Raw genomic sequence first — 23370 nt, forward strand, 5'->3', positions numbered from 1 at the left:
TATCGTATATGTCAAACACCATTCCCTTGAGCACAAAACTTAAGACTAGCTCCCTACTGCCTACCCCCGGCAAACCTAAAACATGACCAGTTGTCAGGGCTTTCCCTAATCTGGCTGCAAACTATCTACACTCCAGTCAAGCTGGTCTATGCTATCAGGACATCCAGAATGCCTTCTACGACCTATCCAAATCTTCCTTTTGACTTGGATCTAGCTTTTGTCCCCTGTGCTCTAATCACTGACAGAAGTATAGAGACTCACCAGGCAGTTGCACAAACATAATCCTTTTCATGTCATTTTCAACCATATAGCTACAGATATCTATCATTTACTGATGCATAGATCACATAACTAAACTTGTTCAAGAGAGTGGAGAAGAGGGTGCTGATAAGGAGTCAAAGAAGACTAGAGCGACAGTTAAGAGAAAATGGAGCTGAGTGACAGAGATTTACTTAGAGTGATGAGTAATCTTTTAATCAATAAGCATTCATTAAAAGCTTCCTAGGTATTAGGTTCTAGGGATACAAAACCAAAAATGAATTATCCTCTGGCTTCAGGAAACTGATATTTTCACAGAGGATTCAATATTTACACATAGTAGCTACAAAATGAAGTCACAGTGATGATTTTTTGATGTAGAGAGGCACTAAAAGTTAGTGCATCAGGAAAGGTCCAATGCATAGGAAGGAGTACTTGAACTGAGCTTTGAAGGAAACTAGAGACTCCAAGAGGAGAGAGGCCATTTTGGACCTGGGGAAACAATGATTCAAAGGCATCAAAACAGGAGATGGAGTGTTACATGGGAGGACCAACATGCAGTCTGGTACCTGGAAAGGTAGGTTAGAGCCGGGTGATGAGGGTCAGTCCCAAACAGAGGAGTCTGTGTAGGATTCTAGATGTAAAGGGGAATCAGAAGAGTGGCCCAGTCAGATTTGTACATGAGGGATAGCACCTTGGCCACTAGGTGGAGGACGGATTAGGGAAGAAACACAGACCACAATGATAAGGCCACTGAATTAAGAGGCTTCATGATGAGGTGCTGAACAAGATGATCTTAAAAAAAATATATGAATAGAGAGAAGGTTGGATGATGAATGGAAGAGAGCACAGCAATGGAATCAACAATTGGTAAATGATTGGTGGTGTGGGAGAAGAGACAGCAGTGGAGTCAAGGATGATTCAGAAGTTGCAAAACTAGGTCACCGGAAGGACAGTGGTGTGCTTGACAGAAACAGAGGAATCAAAAAGAGGCATGGTATAGTATGAATGTAGATAATTACGCCTGTTTCCTACCTTCCTCTGGGTATAAATATGGATGGACAATTTGAGAGCATCTCAACCAAAAGTCAGACTTTTGTAGAGTGACAGAGAGAGCAGTACTAATGACAGCATATCATAAAAACAAATTCAGAAAGAAGCCTAGGATCTCTTGATTCCCTAAGTGCCACCTTTTCTCAACCAGGCTACATGTTAAAGATGTATCCATTCACCTCTGTTTAGAATTTTTTTTGTGGGGGAAAGGGGCATAATCTCACACTGATATCCCCAAAGTCCAAGATTATCTTCTGATTGTACTTGCATATATTTCCATTTATTGTCTGAACAGCGTGAAGTACAAAAAAAGGCTGCAATAAGCAGGACACCATCGGAAGTTGTTGCTGGAGCTGTAGCCTCAATTCCTTATTTTGCTTGTCTACCTACCTTGCGTCGTCATTATGAGGAGGAAGAGGAGATTCAGGAGGAGAAAAAGTCAGATGACCAAAAAAGTTTAGGCATTTCATGGCTTTAGTTTAATTATAATAATAAATCTAACTCACTTTCCAACACATCTTGGTGTCAATGATGGAAGGGAGAAAGCAAAAACATATGAGATATACATGTTTTTATTTGCACCACTGATCTTTTTAATCTCTGACATTTTCACATTGCTAAGGTTCACTAAATCATCAGTCATTAAAAGGTCTATCTTGGCCATTATTTGTAACAAACATTTTTAAAAGGGAAAAAAGTGTTCATTATAAAGTGCAGAAAGCTTTCAACAATTTTCTTTGGAAATATATCTTTATAATAGCAAACATTCACCATAATAGAAAACAGAAAGGGAATTAATTTACCATGGCATAGGAAGTCCTGCCAGTTCCTAAATGCCCTAAATAGTTTCTCTGCAATTCTTACATTGTTTAGGCCTCAAGGAAAACCAAAGCTCCACCTCCAGGTTTGGTAGCAAAAAGACACGGCTTCTCCACAGCTAACCTTCCCTTCTTGCTTTGGTAATAAGCCTTTTGCACATTTGCTAGAAGGTCAGGCAACTTGTCAGTAGGTACCAATGACACAGCGCAGCCTCCCCATCCTGCTCCAGTCAGTCGTGACCCTTGAGCCCCAAACTGCCTACAATAATAAGAAGAAAAATTTAGAAACTGTCAATTAAAACAAGAGTGATTTGTATTCAGACACAAGAACATCGATGGCTGGTCAAATTCTCAGAAGAAAATATATATATATATATATGTACTTCAGCATTTGGGAAGGTTAAAGAACTTGAGCCATTCTGTAACTAAAGTTAGTCCCTAGCTTGGGCTGGCACTGGCTGTCAGCAAGGCCATGGCTTTCATCAACTCTTAAAAAGAGTCTTTCTAGTCTTAATATTCTGTAGGCCTGCCATCAAAAGTGCTATCCTGAGAGGGAAAGGGGAGAGAAAAAGGTGAAGACTGAGTTGCAAACAAACACAAAGAACATTCATACCTACATAGTCAGAAGTGATATCATATCACAATTGAAAGCCCAAATGCCTTCAAAAAAGATTTCTTCAGGGGAAGGTATTTTTTCCCCCTTTGTTCTCAAGATCTGTTACTCTGTTATTGTTGTTCAATTGTTTCATTCCTTTCAACTCTCTGTGACCCCAAAGATATTGGAGTGGTTTGTCATTTCCTTCTCTAACTCATTTTACACAAGAGGTAACTGAGGAAAAAAGGTTTAAGTGACTTGCCCAGAGTCATATAGCTAGTAAGTGTCTGAGGCTAGATTTGAATTCAAATCGGTGCCCTTTTGCCACTCTATAAACTTATTTAAAGACAAATTCCTCAGACATTTAAAGGTCATTTTTAAAAATATAAGCTTATTGGTTTATTTATTTATCTGTTACATTAAAATACCCAGTTACCTCCCTCCTTTCCTTCCTTCTCCCCATTAGAGAAGGCATTATTTGACAAAAAAGATATATATGTGTATATAAAATTATGTCTTGACTTTTTTCTATTCATTAGTTTTTTTCTCTGGAGGTAGACATAGGTATTCTTCAAATATTTCTGTGGCTGTGTTCTCTTGGTTCTGCTCATTTCACTCTTAATAATTTCATGAATGTCTTTCCATGTTTTTCCAAAATTAACCTGTATGTCAATTCTTATGGCACAGTAATATTTCATTAAAATTATATGCCACAATTTGTTTGGCCATTCCCCAATTGACAAGCATCTCTTTCATTTCCAGTTCTTTGCCATCACAAAGAGAGCTACTATATTTTAGAACATATAGGTTCTTTTCTTTTTTCCCTGATAACCTTAAGAAATAAACCTAAATTGTTATATTGCTAGTTCAAAGGGTATATAGAGAGAATAGTTTGTGCAAAATTCCAGATTGCTCTACAAAATTGTTGGATCAATTCACAGTTCTACCAACAATGTATTAGCATCTCCATTTTTCCATATCCCTTCCAACACTGGTCATTTTGCCCTTTTATTATTTTAGCCAATCTGATGGTTGTGAGATGATATCTCAGAGTTGTTTTGATGTGCATTTCTCAAATCAATAATAATTTAGAGCATTTTTTCATATAGTTATATATAGCTTTGATTTCTTTACCCCCAAAAACTCTCTGTACATATCAGTTCACCATTTATCAACTGGGGAATAACTCATATTCTTATATATTTGAGTTCTCTATTTTACATATGAGACCTCTAGCCAAGAAACTGTCTAAAAATGTTTTCCAACTAACTTGGCTATATTAGTTTTATTTTTACATTCCCTTTTTTTGGTACATTTAAAGGTCTTAAGACACTGATTCCCACCTAACTTTCTACCCACCTAACTTTCTACACTTATTAATCCTAAGTATTTATTAAACATAGACTATATACCATCTCAGTGTTAAGGATATTAATACAATTGAATGAAACAATCGGTATTCTTAAGACACTCCCCTTCACACCTTTCTGTCCAGTCAAACTGGCCTTCTTACTGTTCCTCATTTACAACATTCCATATTCTCTACAATGGCTGTCTGTCATGCCTAGAATTTACTTTGTCCTTACCTCTGCCTTTGAGAAGCCCTCATTTCCTTCAATACTCAGCTCATGTAATCTTCCATATGACTTGTTCTGTTCCCACCAACTGCTAGTGACCTCCAATTACTCTATATTTATTCTATGTGTACATGTTGTCTCCTCTCCTTAAGAGAGCTTCTTTAATTGAGTTTCTTGAGGGTAGAGCCCATTTAATTTGTCCAATACAAAAATCCCCATTGCCTAGCACTGTGCTTAATAGCTAGACTTGGAGACAGGGAGAGCCAAGTTCAAATCCCGCCTCAGATATTTATTAATTGTGTGATGAAGGGCAAGTCATTTAATCTCACGAATTCCTTCACTCTCTTCATAAATACAGTGTGGATAATAATAGCATCTACATCATTTGGGGGGTGGGGGAGGGCTTGAGAGGACCAAATGGGATAACATCTGTTAAACATTTTGCTATTATTATTGTTGTTATTTTCATTTTTGATATAAATCAACAGTCCTGTAGAGTAGATGACCTTGATTCTTACTGAATCTGTCATAAAAGTATAGGTTATTAAGTGCTCTCATTTTAAAAAGGAATTTCCATAAGGAAAATGCAAGTTTCCTTTATACAAAAATCTCTCCAGTCAGAAAGTAATGGACACAATGGGTTCACATCTTTACTCATTGGGGCCTTCTTGAGCTGCCCAGTCATAGGTTTGGGTCCCACCTGATAAAATGTCCCTACCTTGGATGTAACTGGCTAATTAAACAGCTGAGAGTCATGGGCTGGTTCCAGTTACCATCATTTAGGAGCGGTTTCAAACCTGGAATCTGAGTTGAAGTAGAAGTTCCCAATACAAAGTATGTCAGGTTTATTTCTCTCTTAATGGGCTAACTTGCCCTGACAATAAAATCTAACATATTTTCAAAAGCCTCAAAGCCAGACCTGGTGATAAGTGTCCTAGGTTCAAATGTGGCCTCAGGCACTTCCTAGCTATGTGACCTTGGGCAAGATACAGCCTCAATTGTCCTAAACACTCACCAGCCTGGGAACCTATACTTAGTATTGATTCTAAGACAGAAGGTAAAGGTTTTTTTTAAAAGCCTCAGAGGATCCAGATTTATATGGAGAGTAAGAGATAAGAACTATAGAAGAGGGATAGTCTAAAGGTCATACTAATGTCCAAGCAGAGCTCATTGTGGAGGATGATGCAAGAAAAACTGAAGTAAAAACACTGAAATGTTGGCTCCCCGACCCCAAATGAGATTCTAGTTTTTCCTTCAAATCATTTGCCCTAGTTCTGTAAGAACCACATCCTCACCTTCTATTAGATACTCTGAACACACACAGAAATACACACACATTTTGGATGGCATGGTTTCTCTTTCTGATTTGAGTTGTATCTCAATGCTGGAGGCTGAAATTTTCACCAAAAACAGTGCCTTCATGTTACTTTGAACCTGGCTGAAACTAGAAACCAAAGTAGTCTTACTGGGAGGTCTGTTCTGCTGGGTGCCAGTTTTTTCAACAAGAGGTTGAAGATGTTTCAGGTAAATACAAATCCTGATAGTTTCCCTCAGCCCCTTCAAATTGACCCATGACTGCCCTGCAAAAGACTTAAAATGAACTGGATGGAAGGCAAGAAGACCTCATGAACCCAAATCATCAGGAATCAAATTTCCAAAAGTAAGCATGATAAGTGTGCCTATAAATATGACTAGTGCACTTCAATTGCTGGCACTTGTGTCCACAAATCAAGAGTTTGCTCTAGCAATGAGGAGCTGGAGTCTATATCCATGGGCATGGGCACATACATGCCCATCCAGATATACTCAAATCCCCAATCTTTGGTGTTATTCTAGTTTTCCTGAGTCCTTCTGGAAACATAAAGAATGTTGCCAAAAATCACCAAACAAAGAAACAAGATTTATTTTAAGAAAGACCAAGGAGCAAATTAAAACATGTCTTGTAATTTTTGGAAGATTTTTTTCCCTCTAGGAACTAATAAAATGTTAAATGTATCTCTTGAGCTATTGCAAGTCAGGGAGGCAGAATAAGAATTATGAAAACCCAAACTATAAGCCTCCTGAACCCCCCCAAAAAACCCACTTTGATGTCTGTGATTGCTCAATGGGAAGTAATGTAGAAGGGGTTGAAAAAACACCATGAAGAGTTCATAAAAATCAAAGTCTGAAGTAAATGAGGGAAGTGGGACTGCAACAAATGATTCCTTCTTCCTCCTACACCATAAGGTACTGCCAATGACTAGCCATTGTTAAGCAGCCAGTACAAATAACCCAAGAAAAACTTCTAGTTTTGCAAAGTCATGAATACAGTGAAGAAGTAATTGTGCCTTTCCCAAAGAAGTCCCTCATTAATAAACACTTGTGTGATGGAATGTAAAGAACCTTGGATTCTGAGATCATAAAGTTAGGGCTCAGATCTTGAAGAACATTTAACACTACCCCCTAAACCAGTGATGGGCAAACTACGGCCTGCGGGCCAGATGTGGCCCCCTGAAATGTTCTATCCAGCTGTGCAACACTATTCCAAATCTGATGAATACAATGAGTAGGATATAATACAATGAAACTTCAAAAGAGTTGCCTTAGAAACAGACTGACAGAGGAGCATTTCCTTTCCTTTGGCCCCTCTTTAAAAAGTTTGCCCATCGCTGCCCTAAACCATTTTACAGATAAAGAAACTGATGTTCAAAGAGATATAGCAATCTAAACAAGGTTACTCAGGTAGAAAAGAACAGTGTCTGGGCTTGAATACACAACTTGTTACTCTGCCCCATGATTGGGGACCTGGGTTTGAATGTGGGATCTCAGCTAATTTATAGCCCGAGACATTCATTTCTTCCTCTGTTAAATGAGGACACTGAACCAGTTTCTCAAGGCCCCCTCTAATGCTAAATCTATGCTCCTATCACCAGGGTTTAACGAACACATTCTTTAATCTGTTTGACTAATTAGAAAAGAAAAGGTAAAATAAAAAGTGGTCAACTTTTATATTTCCTAAAGTATGGGGGCAGATGGGTAGCTCAGTGGAGTGAGAGCCAAGCCTAGAGACAGGAGGTCCTAGGTTCAAACCCGGCCTCAGCCACTTCCCAGCTGTGTGACCCTGGGCAAGTCACTTGACCCCCATTGTCCACCCTTACCAATCTTCCACCTATAAGACAATGCACCGAAGTACAAGGGTTTAAAAAAAAAAAGTATGAAGCAAGTTCTCATTTGAAAACAAAGAAGATGGACCAAATAGTAACAAACTGTCAGTGCCCCCAAAGCATGGCCAACATAGATTCCCTCTTCTTCTGGTCAGAGAAGAGCCAGCTTTCAGATCCAAATGAAATCAAGTACCTGTAGCTATACAAACTGCTCACCTCAATTCAAAAATGGAAAGGTAAGGTGATTCATGTAGGCAAGAGAAAAAAAGGCCACAAAATTGGTCAGAAGCAAGACTTTTTCAGGATACATATAGCAACTTAACTCATTTAAACTTTGCTGGTCCATTACTTGAAATGGGTTCCATAAAAATTTGTCATTCAACTTTCTTAATAACTTAGGAAACAACGTGGCAGTAAATCCTCTCTAATTTCAACAAGTGTCAAAATTGGTATTAAATATGTGAATGTGTTTCTCAAGTAAAACCAAAACAATTCTTTTCAGAATGGGATTGAAGTAAGCATATGACCAATAAGTGGTAGTACAGATATAATTGACTTAGCTTCAAGTTCTTGTATTGTCAATCAATTCTTTTTTAACATTTAACTATTCTTATGAAATTTACATGTTTTCAGTTCATTTAAAAGAAGTCCATTATGATTCCTTCATTATTCAACTTTGTTACTGATAATTAAAATTTTCTAATAAAAAGTCATATTTAAAATGTGCATTTTTCCTCCCTCTGACCTTTTTTCTTTAGATTCTCTCCTAAGTAATTCTCTTCAAGGTGATAAAAGGTTATCCTAACAAGTATGGCAAATACTCAGGTGCTCTTCTCTTTTCTTTCTGACAGGGTCACACAACAGGTTGTTCAGGTTTCATATTTGTGGGAGATCTCTCTTCCTTTCAGTATACCAAGGAATTAGTCAACCCTATATAATACCAAAATGATAGCAGATCTTAAGTTCCTCTAGGCCTCATTTCTGAACTGTGGGGTAATCTTAGTCCCAAGGGCAATAGTCATTCCAACACAAGCATCGCCAAAAAGAATAAACTCAAGCTTTCAGTCACATCCCTGGGATTCCTTCCACTTCTGCTTTGAAGGCCAAAGCCGGGCCCTGGAGACTTGAGGGAGCTGAAACCAGTGAAGAGAGAGGCCAGGGCCATCCGCTATGGGAGCATTGCATTCCCAGGGGATTTAGAAATCTTTTCCACTCTTAGTTACTGCAATGATGAACCTAGTTAAGAAGATGGTTACATTCAAAATGAACAGAAGAGAAAGGAACAAGTTTGTACTAGAAACACTAAAGGTAGACTGAATTTCAAACATCAGTGGCAGGTCAATGGGGCATAGTTTGGGTTTAGGCCTTCAGAGTCAAGTAGGTAGGCTGGGCCTGGAGATGTTATAGGGGATCACAGGCTTTTAGATTTGTTACAGATCTAAAAGATCACCTGGTCCAACCACCTTATTTTACAGATGAGGAAACTCTGGAACAGAAATGTTAAGCAAATTGCCCAAGGTCTTAGAGTAGAAGAGGTAGAATGAGAACCCAGGTCTTCTGACATAAGATCTATCATTCTTTCCATAAGACCAGGGATTCTGAAACTTGAGTGAAAGAGCATTTTTTTAATTTGATAGCTATTTCAATATAAGTAGCTTCCCTTGTAATTCTATGTTATTTTGGTTTATGCTTATAAAAAACTCCACTGTCACTGGAAGAGATCCTTCAGTGTTATTAGACTGCCTAAGGAAAAGGGTTAGAAGCATTGCTTCAGACTAAGACCAGGAAGGCAGCTGGTGAGGAATAGCTTCCAAGAAAATAATGACTTGAATAACCTTTTCTTCTTTTAGAGGACTGGACTTGTGACTAGAAAGACTTGGCTTTTGAGCTTCTGATTCAGTACTTATCATGTGAAAATCAACAAGTTATTTAACTTCTCCAATCTTCAGTTTTCTGACTATAAAGTGTACTTGCTTCTCCTCCTTCACAGAGCTTTGGAGGAAAAGTGATTTGTAAACTGTAACGCTTAACTACACACATGCGAGCTCTTACTAAACTGTCTTTTCCTTCTCTATCTATTCTTTGTATCCCAAAATCTAGTGAAGTGCCTAGGACATAGCAAGGACACAATAAATTGTCCCAGTTTAATTGAATTTTTCCTACTTTCATTCTTCACAATCCTTTTATCTTATTCTTACTTCCATCCGTACCATCTCCTCCCAAAGTGGTAACACAATTAAATGAATGTCCTAAGTTTTATTTTGTTTTTTAAAGCTTTGCTGTGACCTGCCCCTTTTATATGATACAAATTACCCTATTAGACATGTCATTCAACCCTTCACTTCTGTTCTACTCTGCATGTGTGTCTGACACTCATGTCTCTTCTCTGGGAAACATCCAATGTGTGTTTAGGCCATACATACCAGAAGCCCTGGGCTATCATCTGACTGATGACTATGGTGACAGCGATGAGGCCATTAGCTCTCCCAGAAATAAAAGTGTCAGATGGCCAAACTCAGCCAAACATAGCATATCTGTGACAGTAAATCTTTATATGTTCATCAGAGGAGTGAGTAAAAACTAATTTTGATACTTGGTAATTGATTTCCCAAAGAGGCAACAACAACAACAAAAGGAATACCTTTCCACTTTTTAAATATTTTTCATTTCCCTTTTTTGTAACTTTGGGGGAAAAAAAATCACTCCCTTTCCCTTAGCTGTAGTTTATGGTCTTCTACTTCCATTCTTTAAGAAAAGGGGCATTTTCTAAACCCGCTTCTCTAGCAAAGGCCTAGTTCATCTGCAAACCACTACCAAGAGTGAATAATAATGGTAACAGTGCCTAGTATATTATAGTAATTACTTAATAAATAATTACTAAATGGCTAATTGATTCATCTTATAAAGGTCAGGAAGAAATAGGAGAAAAGTACATATATATATAATTCTTTTATAACTCAGAGAAGTTTCATTTTTTTAAAACCCCTACCTTCAGCCTTAGAATGGATACCAGGTATCAGTTCCAAGGCAGAAGAGCTATAAGGGCTTAGACAATGTCTGGCTCTCTTCCACTGAGCAACCTCGCTGCCCCTTCCTTTTTTTTTTTTTTTTTCCTTTTAAGGATAAAGGAAGGAAAAATCTCAAGAATGGATTGAAAAGATCTTGGTTTTTCTGGTTTCTAAGTGAAAGAATTAATTCAAACAATAAACACTACATGCAGGTACTCTGTTAGGAACTGGAGATATAAAGACAAAAATGAAAAAGTCCCTGCTCTCAAAAAACTAATCTTCTCTAAGGGGAAACAACATGTGTTTCTAAAACTAACATCTACTCAACTATGTTTCATCAGAAACAAAAGGGGAAAAACCTTTCCTCACTGTTCCCCCACCCATTTGTCCAACTGAACTAATGTGCAAACTGTTCCACATCTTTTCCTTGAAGCCCTGAAAATCATTTGTCTCCTCCCATTCCTATGCCCCTCATATTTTCACAAAATAGTCCCTACAATAAAGCAAACTCCGGAAGCCTCTTCCGCAATTGGAGAACAAACACTGACGTCAGCAGAGGGGTTCATTAATACTGGGCAAAGTCTCCCAACAGGTTGGGTTCCACATATGGTTTATGAGCATCTGAACCATTCAGTTTAATCTTTCCATGCTGGCTCTGTGGCAATGGATGAGGCAAACCACCGGCGCCAAGTGCTTAATTGTATTTTCCTTATTAATTACATGCAGCACTTTATTCTGTTCTCACAATGGAAATGACATTCACCCAGCCATTTGAAAGCTCCCTGGATTTCACTTTCTGTTCTCTCCAGGTCACTTCTGTCTTTCTTAGTCAACAGGCCCAACTTGTTAACAGGTTCACTGCTTGTAAAGCACAAAGCAATTCACAAAAAAAAAATCTGACTTTTACAAGACTTGGTGTCTCACCTGACCCTTTTATAAGTACTGCTTACTTATTTTCTTCCCAGTCAAAGGGTCTCAAATTCAAACAGAAAAATCGCAATCCCTAGGAGACCTGACTATCTTAGTCATGCCATGATTCTCTGCTTTTTTACAAGAGAATTTCAGAAAGAGTCAGAGAAAGCCAATGAGTTTGAGGGCGGGCCAAGAGCTGTGCAGATTAAGACACATTCAGCCTGATGTCTTCAAAAAGTGAATTGTGAAAAGGTTTGAAAAAATGCTACTATGGCCTATGTGAAAGATCTAAACACATGAAAATAAAGAGTTATTTATGATAGAGATTTCAAAGAAGAGTTGACCCTGGACCAGGGGGGAATTGTGTAGCCATTAAAGGAATCTTTCGTTCTTTAAAATTTGTCAGCTATCAGAGAGAACTGATCTCAGCTGGAGAATGTCCCAGGAAGCCATTCATTAAGCACAAGCTTGGGAATCACTTTCTTCCCTTTGAAAGATGAATATACATTTTAAACTTGTTCTCAAGATGCCCCATCTTCTCCTCCCCTTCCCCATCAGACTTACCGACAGATATCCACCAGCCGATCCAGCTCGGGACAGCTGCACTCATACAAGGTCCTACAGCTCACATGACTCTGGTTCATTAGGTCTCCCAACAGCTGGATAGAATTGGCAGGTGCTTCCTCACAAATCTTCTTAAACTGTAGCACTCTGGCTGCCTCACTAAACACATGCTTTGCACGCTGGTACAACTTGAAGAGGAGTACTTAGTTTAAAAAAAAGGGGGGAGACGTGGTTAGAAATAGTCACAGAGCCCCATCCCAAGGGCCCATAAAAATATAATCATCAGAGGGCATCTATTTCTGTCTTCTTACTTTACCAACCCTGCTGTTCTGCCTCTGTTTCAACAAGGCAACTATTCCTAGCCAAAGAAGACATTCTTAAAATTTGATCAGTCAGTAGGAGAAGTATATATATATATGTGTACATATATATATACACACAATTGAATAACAAATTATTCTGCAGCTTCTACGAATTATTCTAAAATGCGTTTTTTCCATTTGTGTGACCTTGAACAAGTTAATTCATGTCTCTTGGCTTCTATTTCTTCTATAAAATTAAAAGTTTAGGGGGCAGCTGGGTGACTCAAGTGGACTGAGAGTTGGGCCCAGAGATGGGAGGAGGTCCTGGGTTCAAATCTGGCCTCAGACACTTCCTAACTGAGCGACCCTGGCAAGTCACTTAACCCCTATATCCTAGTCCTTACCACTCCTCTGGCTTGGGGCCCAACACATCCTATTGATTCTAAGAAAAAAGGTAAGGGTTAAAAAAAAAGAACCCTGGAATTCAAGCTATCCCTCAGCTTCAGCCTCCCCAAAAGCCACCATATTTCCCTATGTCTAAACCAAGAATTCGAGGGCAATAACTCTTTAAGCACTTACAGGTTTTTAGCCCGTGGAGCAGGATGCTGGGGCATATGTGGTGCTGAGCCAGATTGCCGGGGCATACAGCTGTCATGTATGTCTGAGTGAACGGTAACTGCATACTTGGCTCTAAAACTCCTTACCTACAAACACGACAGCAATGTTGCCTCACAGAGTGGCTGTGAGGATCATAGGACAGAATTTCCATAAAGCATTGTGAGAGGCTGAAGATATTAAGATGAACATTAGGCATTGTCATTATTACTTTCACTTCAGCCAAAGTACATTAAATGGAGAAACTGCTATTTTCAACTCATGGACTAGTTTTTCAAAGGGATCTTGCTCATTTAAATCTACTTGAGTCTCCCCAACAGTTGGCATCTCCCATCATTCCACTAACTACCTCTTTCTGTGGCCATGGTGCTGTCCTGGGGAATGGCCTTCGGGAAACGCATCTGACTGACCGACTGGTTACTCCCATATATATGTCTCTATAAACATATGCTCTCAAATATGCATGTAAATATATAATAACATTAATGGCTCACATTTCCATGAGCTTTTAAGTTTAATCCAAACCCACCAATAAGTATGAATGTGTTAGGGTGGAAAAACCAGTAACAAGTCCAAGTCAGGTCTGGGCTTTCAAGGAACACTGTAGGCAGAAGAGTTCTAGGGAACAGGAAAGACAGCCCCAACACACCAGAAATCCCCAGCTTACAAATGAGTTTGATTCTAAAAGTTCCTTTGTAAGGCACACAGTTATTTGGAATTTGAAAGACATCCCAACCTACCCCACCCCATGTCACCAACAATGCTATAAATGGTTTCCAGAGATGGCAGGTTAGCTTTCTAGGCCAGCCCACATGAGCTGGCCTAGAACTAACTAAAAATATACTTTAAGACTGGCCAGAGGGCAGCGTCCTAGGAGCCCCGGTCAGGTGCCACAGGTCTGGTCAAAGGATTCTCTTAAAGCCCCAGGTCTTCATAAGGTATTCATTGCCACAGAGGCAGGGGAGAGAGCTGAAGAGGAGGAGGAAAGGGAGAAGCCATTTGCAAAGATTCCTTGGAAATGAGAGTTTATAGGCAAGTAGGCAGCACACACAGTGTTTAGAGCCCTGAGCCTGGAGTCAGGAAGGCTTCACCTTCCTAAGTTTAAATCTGGTCTCAGATACTTATAAGCTGGGTGACCCTGGACACTTAAGTCCCTTACCCTTGCTTGCCTCAGTTTCCTCATCTGTAAAATGTGCTGGAGAAGGAAATGGCAAAGCATTCCAAGATCTTTGCCAAGAAAACCCTAAAATGGGGTCATGAAGAATCAGATAGGACTGAAAAATGACTAACAACAAAAATGAGTTTGCATATATCAGGGAAGGTCTGCAATTGAATATCACTCCAAATGACACAGCACTAGTGCAAAGAGATAATCAAAAGAAAAAACTACACATCCAATGACAGCAAACAACTTGCCACAATGAAGGTAAGTAAATTGGTCATCCTTACCAGCTATGTGAGAAGAGACCTCCACCATGCCTTAACCTGACATTCGAGTGAGTCCTTGAACAATAACACTTGGACTTCACCCCGGCTTTTTCTCCTGCCTGCCTTGGACTGAGTCTTCTATCCCAGCTAATCGGCAGCAGGCTCTAGAGCTAGGAAGCCCTGAGTTCAAATTTGACCTCAGCCATGTACTACTAGTTATGTGGCCCTGGTCAAGTCATTTAACCTCTGTCTCAGTTTTCTAGCCCTCTAGCTCCCAGGGATGTTGTGAGGATCAAATAAGATCATATCTGCAAAGCACTAAGCACCAGTACACGGTAGTTGCTATATAAATGTTAGCTATGATGATTATTACTTGGAGACAGGGAGACTGGGGTTCAGATTCTGCTCAAATACTCCATAACCATGGGAAAATCACTCCATTTCTTTCAGTTTCAATTTCCTCATCAGTCAAATGAATACAACAATAGCATTTATTTCTCACAGTTTTGTTGTAAGGATAAGAGAATGTATAGAAAATTCCCATCAGTCTTTTAAGATCAATCTCTCCTGTCTTTCTCTCATTCTGAGAACTCGGGGTCAATCAACAGACATTTAGGAAGCACTCACTATGTGCCACAGTGTGTTAAGCACCGGAGATACAAAAGGCAAAGGACAATCCCTGCCTTCAAGGAGCTCACAATGCAATGGGGGAGACAAGATGCAAATAATTATGTACAAGCACAATACGGGTGGATAAATTGCACATAACAAGGGTCTGAAGGATGCTACCTGCATAGACACAAATAAAGGGGTCCAAAGGGAAAGGAGATGACTTCCCCAAGCAATTGCCATTAAAACAGCATGTGTGGATTTTCTGGTTTGGGCTTTTTCTTTTTAATTAAGTTTCAGGCTAAATTTATAAGATGCCAACTTTAAAGATAACATATGTTTCAGTTTATTCTTAAATGGCTTTACCTCCCCTAATCAAAGGCTAGGCCACAGAGTCGCTGGTTTATTTGGAGGAGTTTTTTCCCCCTTAAAAATTCTTATAGATGGGGCAGCTGGGTAGCTCAGTGGATTGAGAGTCAGGCCTAAAGATGGGAAGTCCTAGGTTCAAATCCAGCCTCAGACACTTCCCAGCTGTGTGACCCTGGGCAAGTCACTTGACCCCCATTGCCCACCCTTACCACTCTTCCACCTAGGAGCCAATACACAGAAGTTAAGGGTTTAAAAGATTTAAAAAAATTCTTATAGATGAAGACAGTTTCAAAGTCTCTGACTAGGCCAGCTGCACAGTGCCCAAGACACTGTAAGAAAGTGACACATAGTTTAGCAAAGAATTATTGGGTGTGGGAGGCAGAGAGGGTGTTGTGTACCCTCAAGACACAGTTTTAGACACTGCACTTAGAACACTATGCCCAAGTAAACTTTAGAGCAACTTTGTATGCATTTCCAACCAAGAGTAAGCCTCTGGTTTTCATTCAAAATTCCTCAAGTTCAAGAATCAGCTGTCTAGAGTTCAGTCCTAAGACTCAACCTAGACAAGGAATGGGTCAGATTTCCTCAGAGCAGATAATAGCACCCCACAGAAAGCAGGGATGTGCCTAGGTTTTATCAGAGCATCCCAGCTGATTTGATATAGAAAGGAATCTTAGAGATCACCAACTCCACTCTGCATTTTACAGGTGAAGACATGGAATCTCAGAGAAAAAAAATTTTTTCCCCAAGATTTCAAGGTAATAAATAAGTGGGGAAACCAAGACTCCAACCCAGATCCTCCTCTCTTTCTATATCCAGTACCATTTCCACACTATCACACTTGTAATAACAGTCCTCCAAACATCCTATCCTGGTAAAACAATTCTTTCATGACCCAGAATTTCCAACAAGGATGCTGCTAGGGTATAGCTGAAAGAGGTGCATGACAGATTTCCATTGCTCACCCATTCTGATAAATCACCAACAAACAGTAGTAACTCTATAAAAACCTGAAACAAGCCTGTTTTCAATTGTGATGTAAAGTTCTTGCCAAGGGCTACAATTGATCCGAAGACCACCCTTTGGGAAGCAACTTTTTCCTTGCTTGTTATCTTACAGTGCTTTGGAGTCTGCCATTCTGGCACAGTCACACATTGGCAAATGGACAGATCTCTACTGGACAGAAATCAGGAAATATAAAAGAGCATCCCTGACAAAACTTTCCTGTCCAATTAACTTTTCAGCCTTGATGCTGTGCTTGTCTATAATCTCACAGAATCCTAGAGCACAATTATTTCATTAAAAGGATAGAGGAAGTTGGTTTTTATTATCTTTCTTTGCTGATGTGACCCCATCCCAAGTAAGTCCAACATCAAGAAGCACAGTACATACAAAATGCCTTCCCTAGTCCCCAACGCACATGTAATAATGAACTGCTAGTAGCCTAACCAGAGGAAATACAAAGCCCTAACTGGGAAATAAGCTATGACTATTTCCAAAAACTGGAAAACATACTGGATTAAGAACTAGGAGATCTAGGTTCTGATCCTGTTTCTTCCATACTATAAGGAAATTACTTCCTCATTCATAGAGCCAGGAAGTAAGAGTTGGCGATTTCGAAGATATTTTCCAGCTCAAAAATATTATGCTTCAAATATAGAGGACTTTCTTGAAAAATTCATGTGATGCTCCATAAAAGCAAATTCATGAGACTAGAATTTTTTTTGTTGTTGTTGCACAGTTAATGAATCAAATCTTGAAACAATGTTAAAATGGCATAAATAGTAATGTCTCAATGGTAACAGTCATACACTGTTAAATTAAAATATCAATAATGGCTTCATTTTCTTTCTTTTTCTTTTCAGTTAAATGGATTCCATTTTATAGATAAAAATGTTTCCTTTTTCAATTGCATATGTATTAGAGACCATGAAGCTAGTTAGTTAGCTTATGGATTATCAATAAAGCCATAATAAGGCTAGCAGATAAAGAAGCATTGTCCTTTTACAGGGCATCTAGAATCTTTCCTGACACTTCCCTCAAATACATATTTGTATGTGTCCTGTGATGAGTTTTAGAATCCATTTACATGGCCTGGGCTCCTATATATTGCCTTGGGAATCAATCACCAAATGGTTACTGACCACCTGTTCTATGTAAGCTATGATGCTGAAAACTGTGGAAGATTCAAATGGGTACCTCTCTTCTTTTTATGCATTTTGCTGATTTAATAGCATCCCCAAAGGGAGAGTAATGATAACAGTAATAATGATAGCTTCATTTATATAATGCTTTAAGATTTGCAAACCACTTTTATTTACTTACTCTCATTTAAGCATCACAATAGTAAAGTAGGTATTATAGGTCTCATTATTCCTATTTTATGGATGCTGAAACTGAGATTCAGAAGAATAAAGAGACTGAATTCAAGGGGAACATTTAGAAGGCTATTACAAAAATCTAGGTGAGAACTAATGGAAGTCTAAATAAGATTTTGTGGCAGAATGAATGGAGAGGAGGGGATAAATGTAAAAGAGATTAAAACAATGCTAGAATCAAAAAGATTTGATAATGGTTTGAATATAAACTTTCAAAAAGAGTAGAATTAAAGAAGGTTCTAAGGATGTCTGAGTAGTATTCAATTGATCAATCAACAAATATTAATCCCTTACATGGTAGTAGGCCCTGGAGGACATCTAGAGATAGTAAAAATATAGTCCCAACCCTCAAGGAAATTACATTATAATGAAGGAGACAACATGTAAATAACCAGATATATACAAGATATAATAATATAACAATAGCATTTGTATATCACATTAAAATTTGCAACAGGCTTTACACATATCTAATTTCTCCAAAAAACCCTGGGAGACAGATGCTATCATTATAACCACTTAAAAGATGAGGAAACTGAGGCAGGAAGAAATTATTTGCCCAAAGTCAGCTAACTTTTACAGTTCTAAGGTCATATTTGAACTCAGATCTCCCCGACTCCTGGTCTCACACACTGTGCCTCCTAGCTGTGTAGAAAGAAAGGAATCTTAGAGACAATGGTTCGAGCAACTGAAGAGACCAAAAAAGTATCTAGCATAAGGAGGGATTTGAGCCAAATGTTAAAAGAAGCCAAGCCTTCTAAAAAGCAGAGTGGAGGAGCAAGAGCATTCCAGGCATTAAGGACAATCATGGCAAAGGAAGAGAGATGAGGGATGAACTGTTCAGTATTGGGGACAGCAAGTAGGTCAGATTGGCTGGGTTTTACAATATACACTGGAGAACAAAATGTATGAAGACTGAGCAGGAAGGATCAATAATGTGAGGAATTTTAAATGCCAGACAGAGGAATCTCTATTTGATCCCCAAGATAATAGGAAGCTTCTGGGTTTTACTGAGTTTCTTGGGGGGGGGGGTGCAATAGAATTGAATGGAATGTGACATACACAAATAGCCATAATACAAATGCACATATGGAAAAGGCGTGACAAGAATGAATGGCAAGAAGATGGCTTGCTCTTTTGGGTGATAGCATATCCTTGAGGCAACAGAGATTTTCAACACTTCAAGATCCAAGATTATATTATTTAATACAGATAAAAATCACTTTATAGGCCTTAGTAGTAGATATTTGGAAATTCTTATGCCCAAAAACCTCATCACTTAGTGATCATCCTGGCAATGAGCCTCCCAAAATTTAACTAAGCATATCCTCAGATGGTAGGCAGTCAGCAACCAGGCCCATACTCAGTCTTTCTAGTTTAGATTTTACACTCTGTTGGCCTTATCTTGGAAGATTCAAGATCAGCTCTGTGCAATGAGCCAAACAGGATATCAGACAATGGTGATACTACAGAGTAACAAAGAATGACAAGCAACTATGCACCCAAGACTGCAATTCCTGGGCCTTTTTAATGGCATCAAGAAGCAGATTCAGGGCTGATGTTGTTTCATGATCATTAGAAACCTGTGTGGGAAAGAAGGAATATGAACCTAGAGAAAGAGGGCATTTATCTGAGAAGAGTAGGATGGAAAGCAGTCTGTGGAAACTTGGGAAGATTGGGTAAAGGAAAATGAGTTTGAAATAAGAAGATTCAGAAAAATAAAGGGGGTGAGGACCAGGGCAAATGTGGGAAAGAAAGAAGGTGGGCCACAGGTTTAAGGGCATTTGGTTGAGAAAAGTAGGAGGGAGAGAAGTTTGTAGAAGCTCAGACAGACTGAGCAAAGGATGAGTTTGAAGTCAAATTCAACAAGAGAAAGGTTGAGAGGTCCTTGGCTGTACATGAGCTTGGATTTAAGAGACTGTGTTTGGAGATAAGATAGTGAACTGGGTATCAGTACCCCATTTGTAGAGAATGGATGCCACCTGGGAGAGACAGGAGATGGGAGGAGCCATGACACTGTTGATCATATGTGGTCTCATACAGCTCCTTTATAAACAAACATTTTCTGAGGTCTTCCACACCCCCTGGGAAAAGAGTGCTAAGGAAGACAAAGGTAATAAACAGATATGATTTTGAATAATAACTGTTTTAGTTGAAACAATACATTTACTTAATATGATTGGGTATAGACCCATAATTTTACTGGTATAGAAAACTCCTGGGGCAGGTAGGTAGCAGAGTAGATAGAATGCTGGGCCTTGAATGGGAAGGACTTGGGTTCAAATCTGACCTCAGATACTTCCTACTTGGTGACCCTGGGGAAGTCACTTAACCCTCAATCGCCTACACTTTGCATATAACCAACATGCCTTTCGTGGCAAAGCTTTTGGTGGGCGTCCTCTGGCTTACACACCTTTTGAGCACCTGCAAATTTGTTTCATAACAATGCCCAAGGCTGAACAATATAAATTCTGTCTAGTCATAGTGGATCAACTGACCAGATGGCCGGAAGCATTTCCTACTGCCCAACCTACAGCAGCTTTTGTTGCCAAGGTGCTTTTAAAAGAAATCATTCCTCGTTTTGGCCTGCCTGCATGTATTGATTTGGACAGGGGAAATCACTTTACTGATTCAGTTCTATCTGAAATATATTCCTGTTTAGGGTTAACTCCCAAATTCCATGTACCATATCACTCCCAGGGCTCAGGCCAAGTCAAAAGGATGAACAGAGAACTTAAAATTACGATTGGCAAATTATGCACTGAGACACATTTAAAATGGTCTGAAATTCTCCCTCTGGCTCTATTTTATCTTAGAAGCAGGCCCAGGGGAGATCTACATATCTCACCATTTGAGATGCTTTTTGGACATCCTCCTATACAGGCTAAGCCTTTTTCTCCTGCATATACATCAATATTAGGAGGAGATATTTCTATTGCTTCCTGTATACAGGAATTGCAGCACAAACTGCATGAATTCCATGAATCCAGAACTGCAGTACAAGCAGGACCAATAGACTTTTCACTTCATGACCTGAACCCAGGTGAGAAGGTGTATGTAAAGAATTTCCAGTGCACTGGAGCAACTCAGCCTTCCTGGGAAAGGCCATTCCAAATATTATTAACCACTCCAACAGCTATAAAAATTGGAGAAAAGGACTCTTGGATTCATTGCTCACATGTAAAGAGAGCATCTTCTATTGAAACTGATTGACTGTATCCTGTCACATGTATTGGAGATAACAGTTCATAGACAAATGGATGCTGTTTTTGGAGAACATTGTATTTTTCCCTAAATTTTTATTTTTCTTATTGCTTTTCCTTTTATTTTTTAAAAAAGAATAATGGACTCTTCCCTTTTTCTCATTTCTTGTACTTAAAGTACATATAATCAATAACAATCTTTTTTTATTTTGCAGTAATATAAGTTTAATATATATTTGCTGTAATATTAATACTTACTCACCAGGCTTTAGACTTTGGGAACCTGCCATTTATTGTTAAATATTATGGGACTGTGGTTAATATTTCTGTCACAGAATTGGCAGTAAGACAGAAGGTAAGAGTTAAAAAAAAAAAAAGAAAGAAAAAGAACAGATCAAGTCTAAAGATATGAATCTGAAAGGCATTTAGGTAGAAGTGATCTAAAACCATGGGAACAAATGAAACTCCAAGAAGCAGAGTAGCAAAAGAAAAGGAGAAGCGCAGGGGCAAGATGTTAAGGGCCATCCACCTGAAGGGTTGAGGAGGAGTCTTGGAAAATAGAGTCAAGGTGATAGAAGCATCAGGTCTAAGGTGGGGAGATATGGTCACTCCTAACCAAGGCTTCATGAGTTGGCCTGGAATATCCAGGAAAATCTTCACAAAAGAAGCTTGAGTTGGTTTCATTCCAGACTTTGGAAACAGCAAAAACTAAGTCCTAGAATAATATGCATTCAGGATGGAGAAGAGTTTGTGTATTAGAGAATTGTGGAAAATCAGGTTGGACCATAAAGAATGAAAGTTAGTGCAATCCACCATGGAAAGAGCACCATCTTTGAAGTCAGATACTCTTTAGGAGATGTTGGGCCTCAGTTTCCCCATCTGAAAAATAAGAGAGTTTTGGACTAGATTGTCTCTGGGGTTCCTTTCAGCCCTAGAGCTATAGCTAAATGGCATGTCTTTTTAAGTTTGAAGCCTCAAGATTAAAGGGCTTGATCAGCCAGGTTCTGAGAATGAAGCATGAGAAATTTTAATCACTAAAATGGAAATTCCTCAGGGTCTTGCACTCTAAAATACTATCCAGGTAAAGGTCTGGTTAGAGGAGTATTATTACCAGTGAGTTTTGGGGGCATAAAAACTCATGAATATCTACTACCAAGGGGAAAGAATAATCCAATGGAGGGAATACTCACACTGATGAAATCACAGACACCTGAAGGAGCTTTGGTCTGTGTTGTGTTTACAAAATGGTATTTAATATCATACAACTGGACAGTTTCACTCATAATACACAACTCTCTGCTAGGCTAGAACAAGGTTTGGTTTCCAAGAACAAAAGAGGTCCAAAGGGGAATGGAAAAAAACCACCATCTTAATCCATTTCAGGGTATTCTCTTCCCGTACAACAGAGTTATGATAAGTTTTTGCTGTGAGGCCTAATTCACAGTATTTGGGGCATTTGTGCAGTAAGATGGAAAAACACTATAGATGCCTCATTGAAGTCAGATTGTGGTTACACATTCATTTTCCCAGTAAAATTATTTTTCATAAATTTGAAGCTTTTGAAATGGCCAAACCCACAAAAACAAACTGCTGTTTTAAGACACATTAGGAGCACATTTCCATGCTAAAAAGACAAAATTAAATTAGCATTTTGCATTTAAAAGAAAGATCTCTACCTGTTCTTTAATAGCAAAACCATTCACAGAAGGAAAAAGAGGAGGGTAATTTGTGCTTTCAACACTGACCACATTAATTCACGGAAAACTGAATTCCAAAGAAGTTTATGAAAATCTGAAAATCCACAGCACCAAGTCACCATGTGACAAGAGTGTAACATTACTTCATACATTTATAGCCTCTCTTGCTTAGATTTTCAAAAGAATTGTTCAAACTATGAGCCAGATTTCCCCTTCAAGTAAAATATTAACTACCGGAATAGCTGTGAGGGGCCAAAAGCTGGCAACATTGTAATTATTTCTGAGTCTCTCATCTCGGTTACTTTTGATCCAATCTAATGTCATTATCCTTTTTGTTGTAGCCATTATAAGTTACTGAGGATCAGAAAATCAATAGCTTTAAAGTTGGAAGTAATTGTAGAAGTCATCTAGCCTTAGAGGACATAACAACTTAGGAGAAGGGATTCATGAAACAGGTAAGAAGGGATTCATGAATCAAGTAGGCAACTAGGCTAGAAGTGCTTTCAGATCCCTTAACAACTCTGAGATTTTATGATTCCAGCCAACTCAATTTATCTCTCACTCCACAAATACATATTGGACCTCCATGACTCTATACCTTTGTTCATACTATAATACAGACAAGTAGTATTCTCCATTTTCTACCATACTTTAGTAACTCAGCCCAAATGCCACTTCTTATATGTGTGATGCTTCATCTCATCAAACATTTCTAGGCGGCTCATTCCCTGTACCTATATCTTATCACCACTGATTTTCTTATCTAGTCATGGCTGATTCTTTGTGACCCCATTTTGGCTTTTTCTTGGCAAATACACTGGAGTGGATTGTCATTTCCTTC

The 23370-nt window shown here is 38.8% G+C and overlaps 2 protein-coding genes across 3 annotated transcripts in view; one reads left to right on the forward strand and one right to left on the reverse strand.

The window, feature by feature from the left end:
* FAM227B (family with sequence similarity 227 member B) overlaps positions 1–1790 on the forward strand; it is a 336182-nt gene extending 334392 nt beyond the window's left edge. The window contains exon 14 of the mRNA XM_044660052.1: positions 1607–1790. Coding sequence (XP_044515987.1) covers positions 1607–1789 — 183 coding nt within the window. The 3' untranslated portion in view covers position 1790. The remainder of the gene's footprint in view (positions 1–1606) is intronic.
* Positions 1–23370, reverse strand: part of GALK2 (galactokinase 2) — a 202218-nt gene that overhangs the window by 2287 nt on the left and 176561 nt on the right. The window contains exons 9-10 of one of the 2 annotated variants that reach the window (XM_044665181.1): positions 11929–12130; positions 2176–2388 (exon numbers count right to left, since the gene is read on the reverse strand). In XM_044665181.1, the coding sequence (XP_044521116.1) occupies positions 2181–2388; positions 11929–12130 (410 nt within the window). In that variant the 3' untranslated portion in view covers positions 2176–2180. Of the gene's footprint in view, positions 1–1867; positions 2389–11928; positions 12131–23370 lie in introns of those variants that run through there. The other variant, XM_044665180.1, reaches the window with a different exon arrangement.

This window comes from Gracilinanus agilis, chromosome 2 (assembly GCF_016433145.1).
Source record: "Gracilinanus agilis isolate LMUSP501 chromosome 2, AgileGrace, whole genome shotgun sequence".
NCBI lineage: Eukaryota > Metazoa > Chordata > Mammalia > Didelphimorphia > Didelphidae > Gracilinanus > Gracilinanus agilis.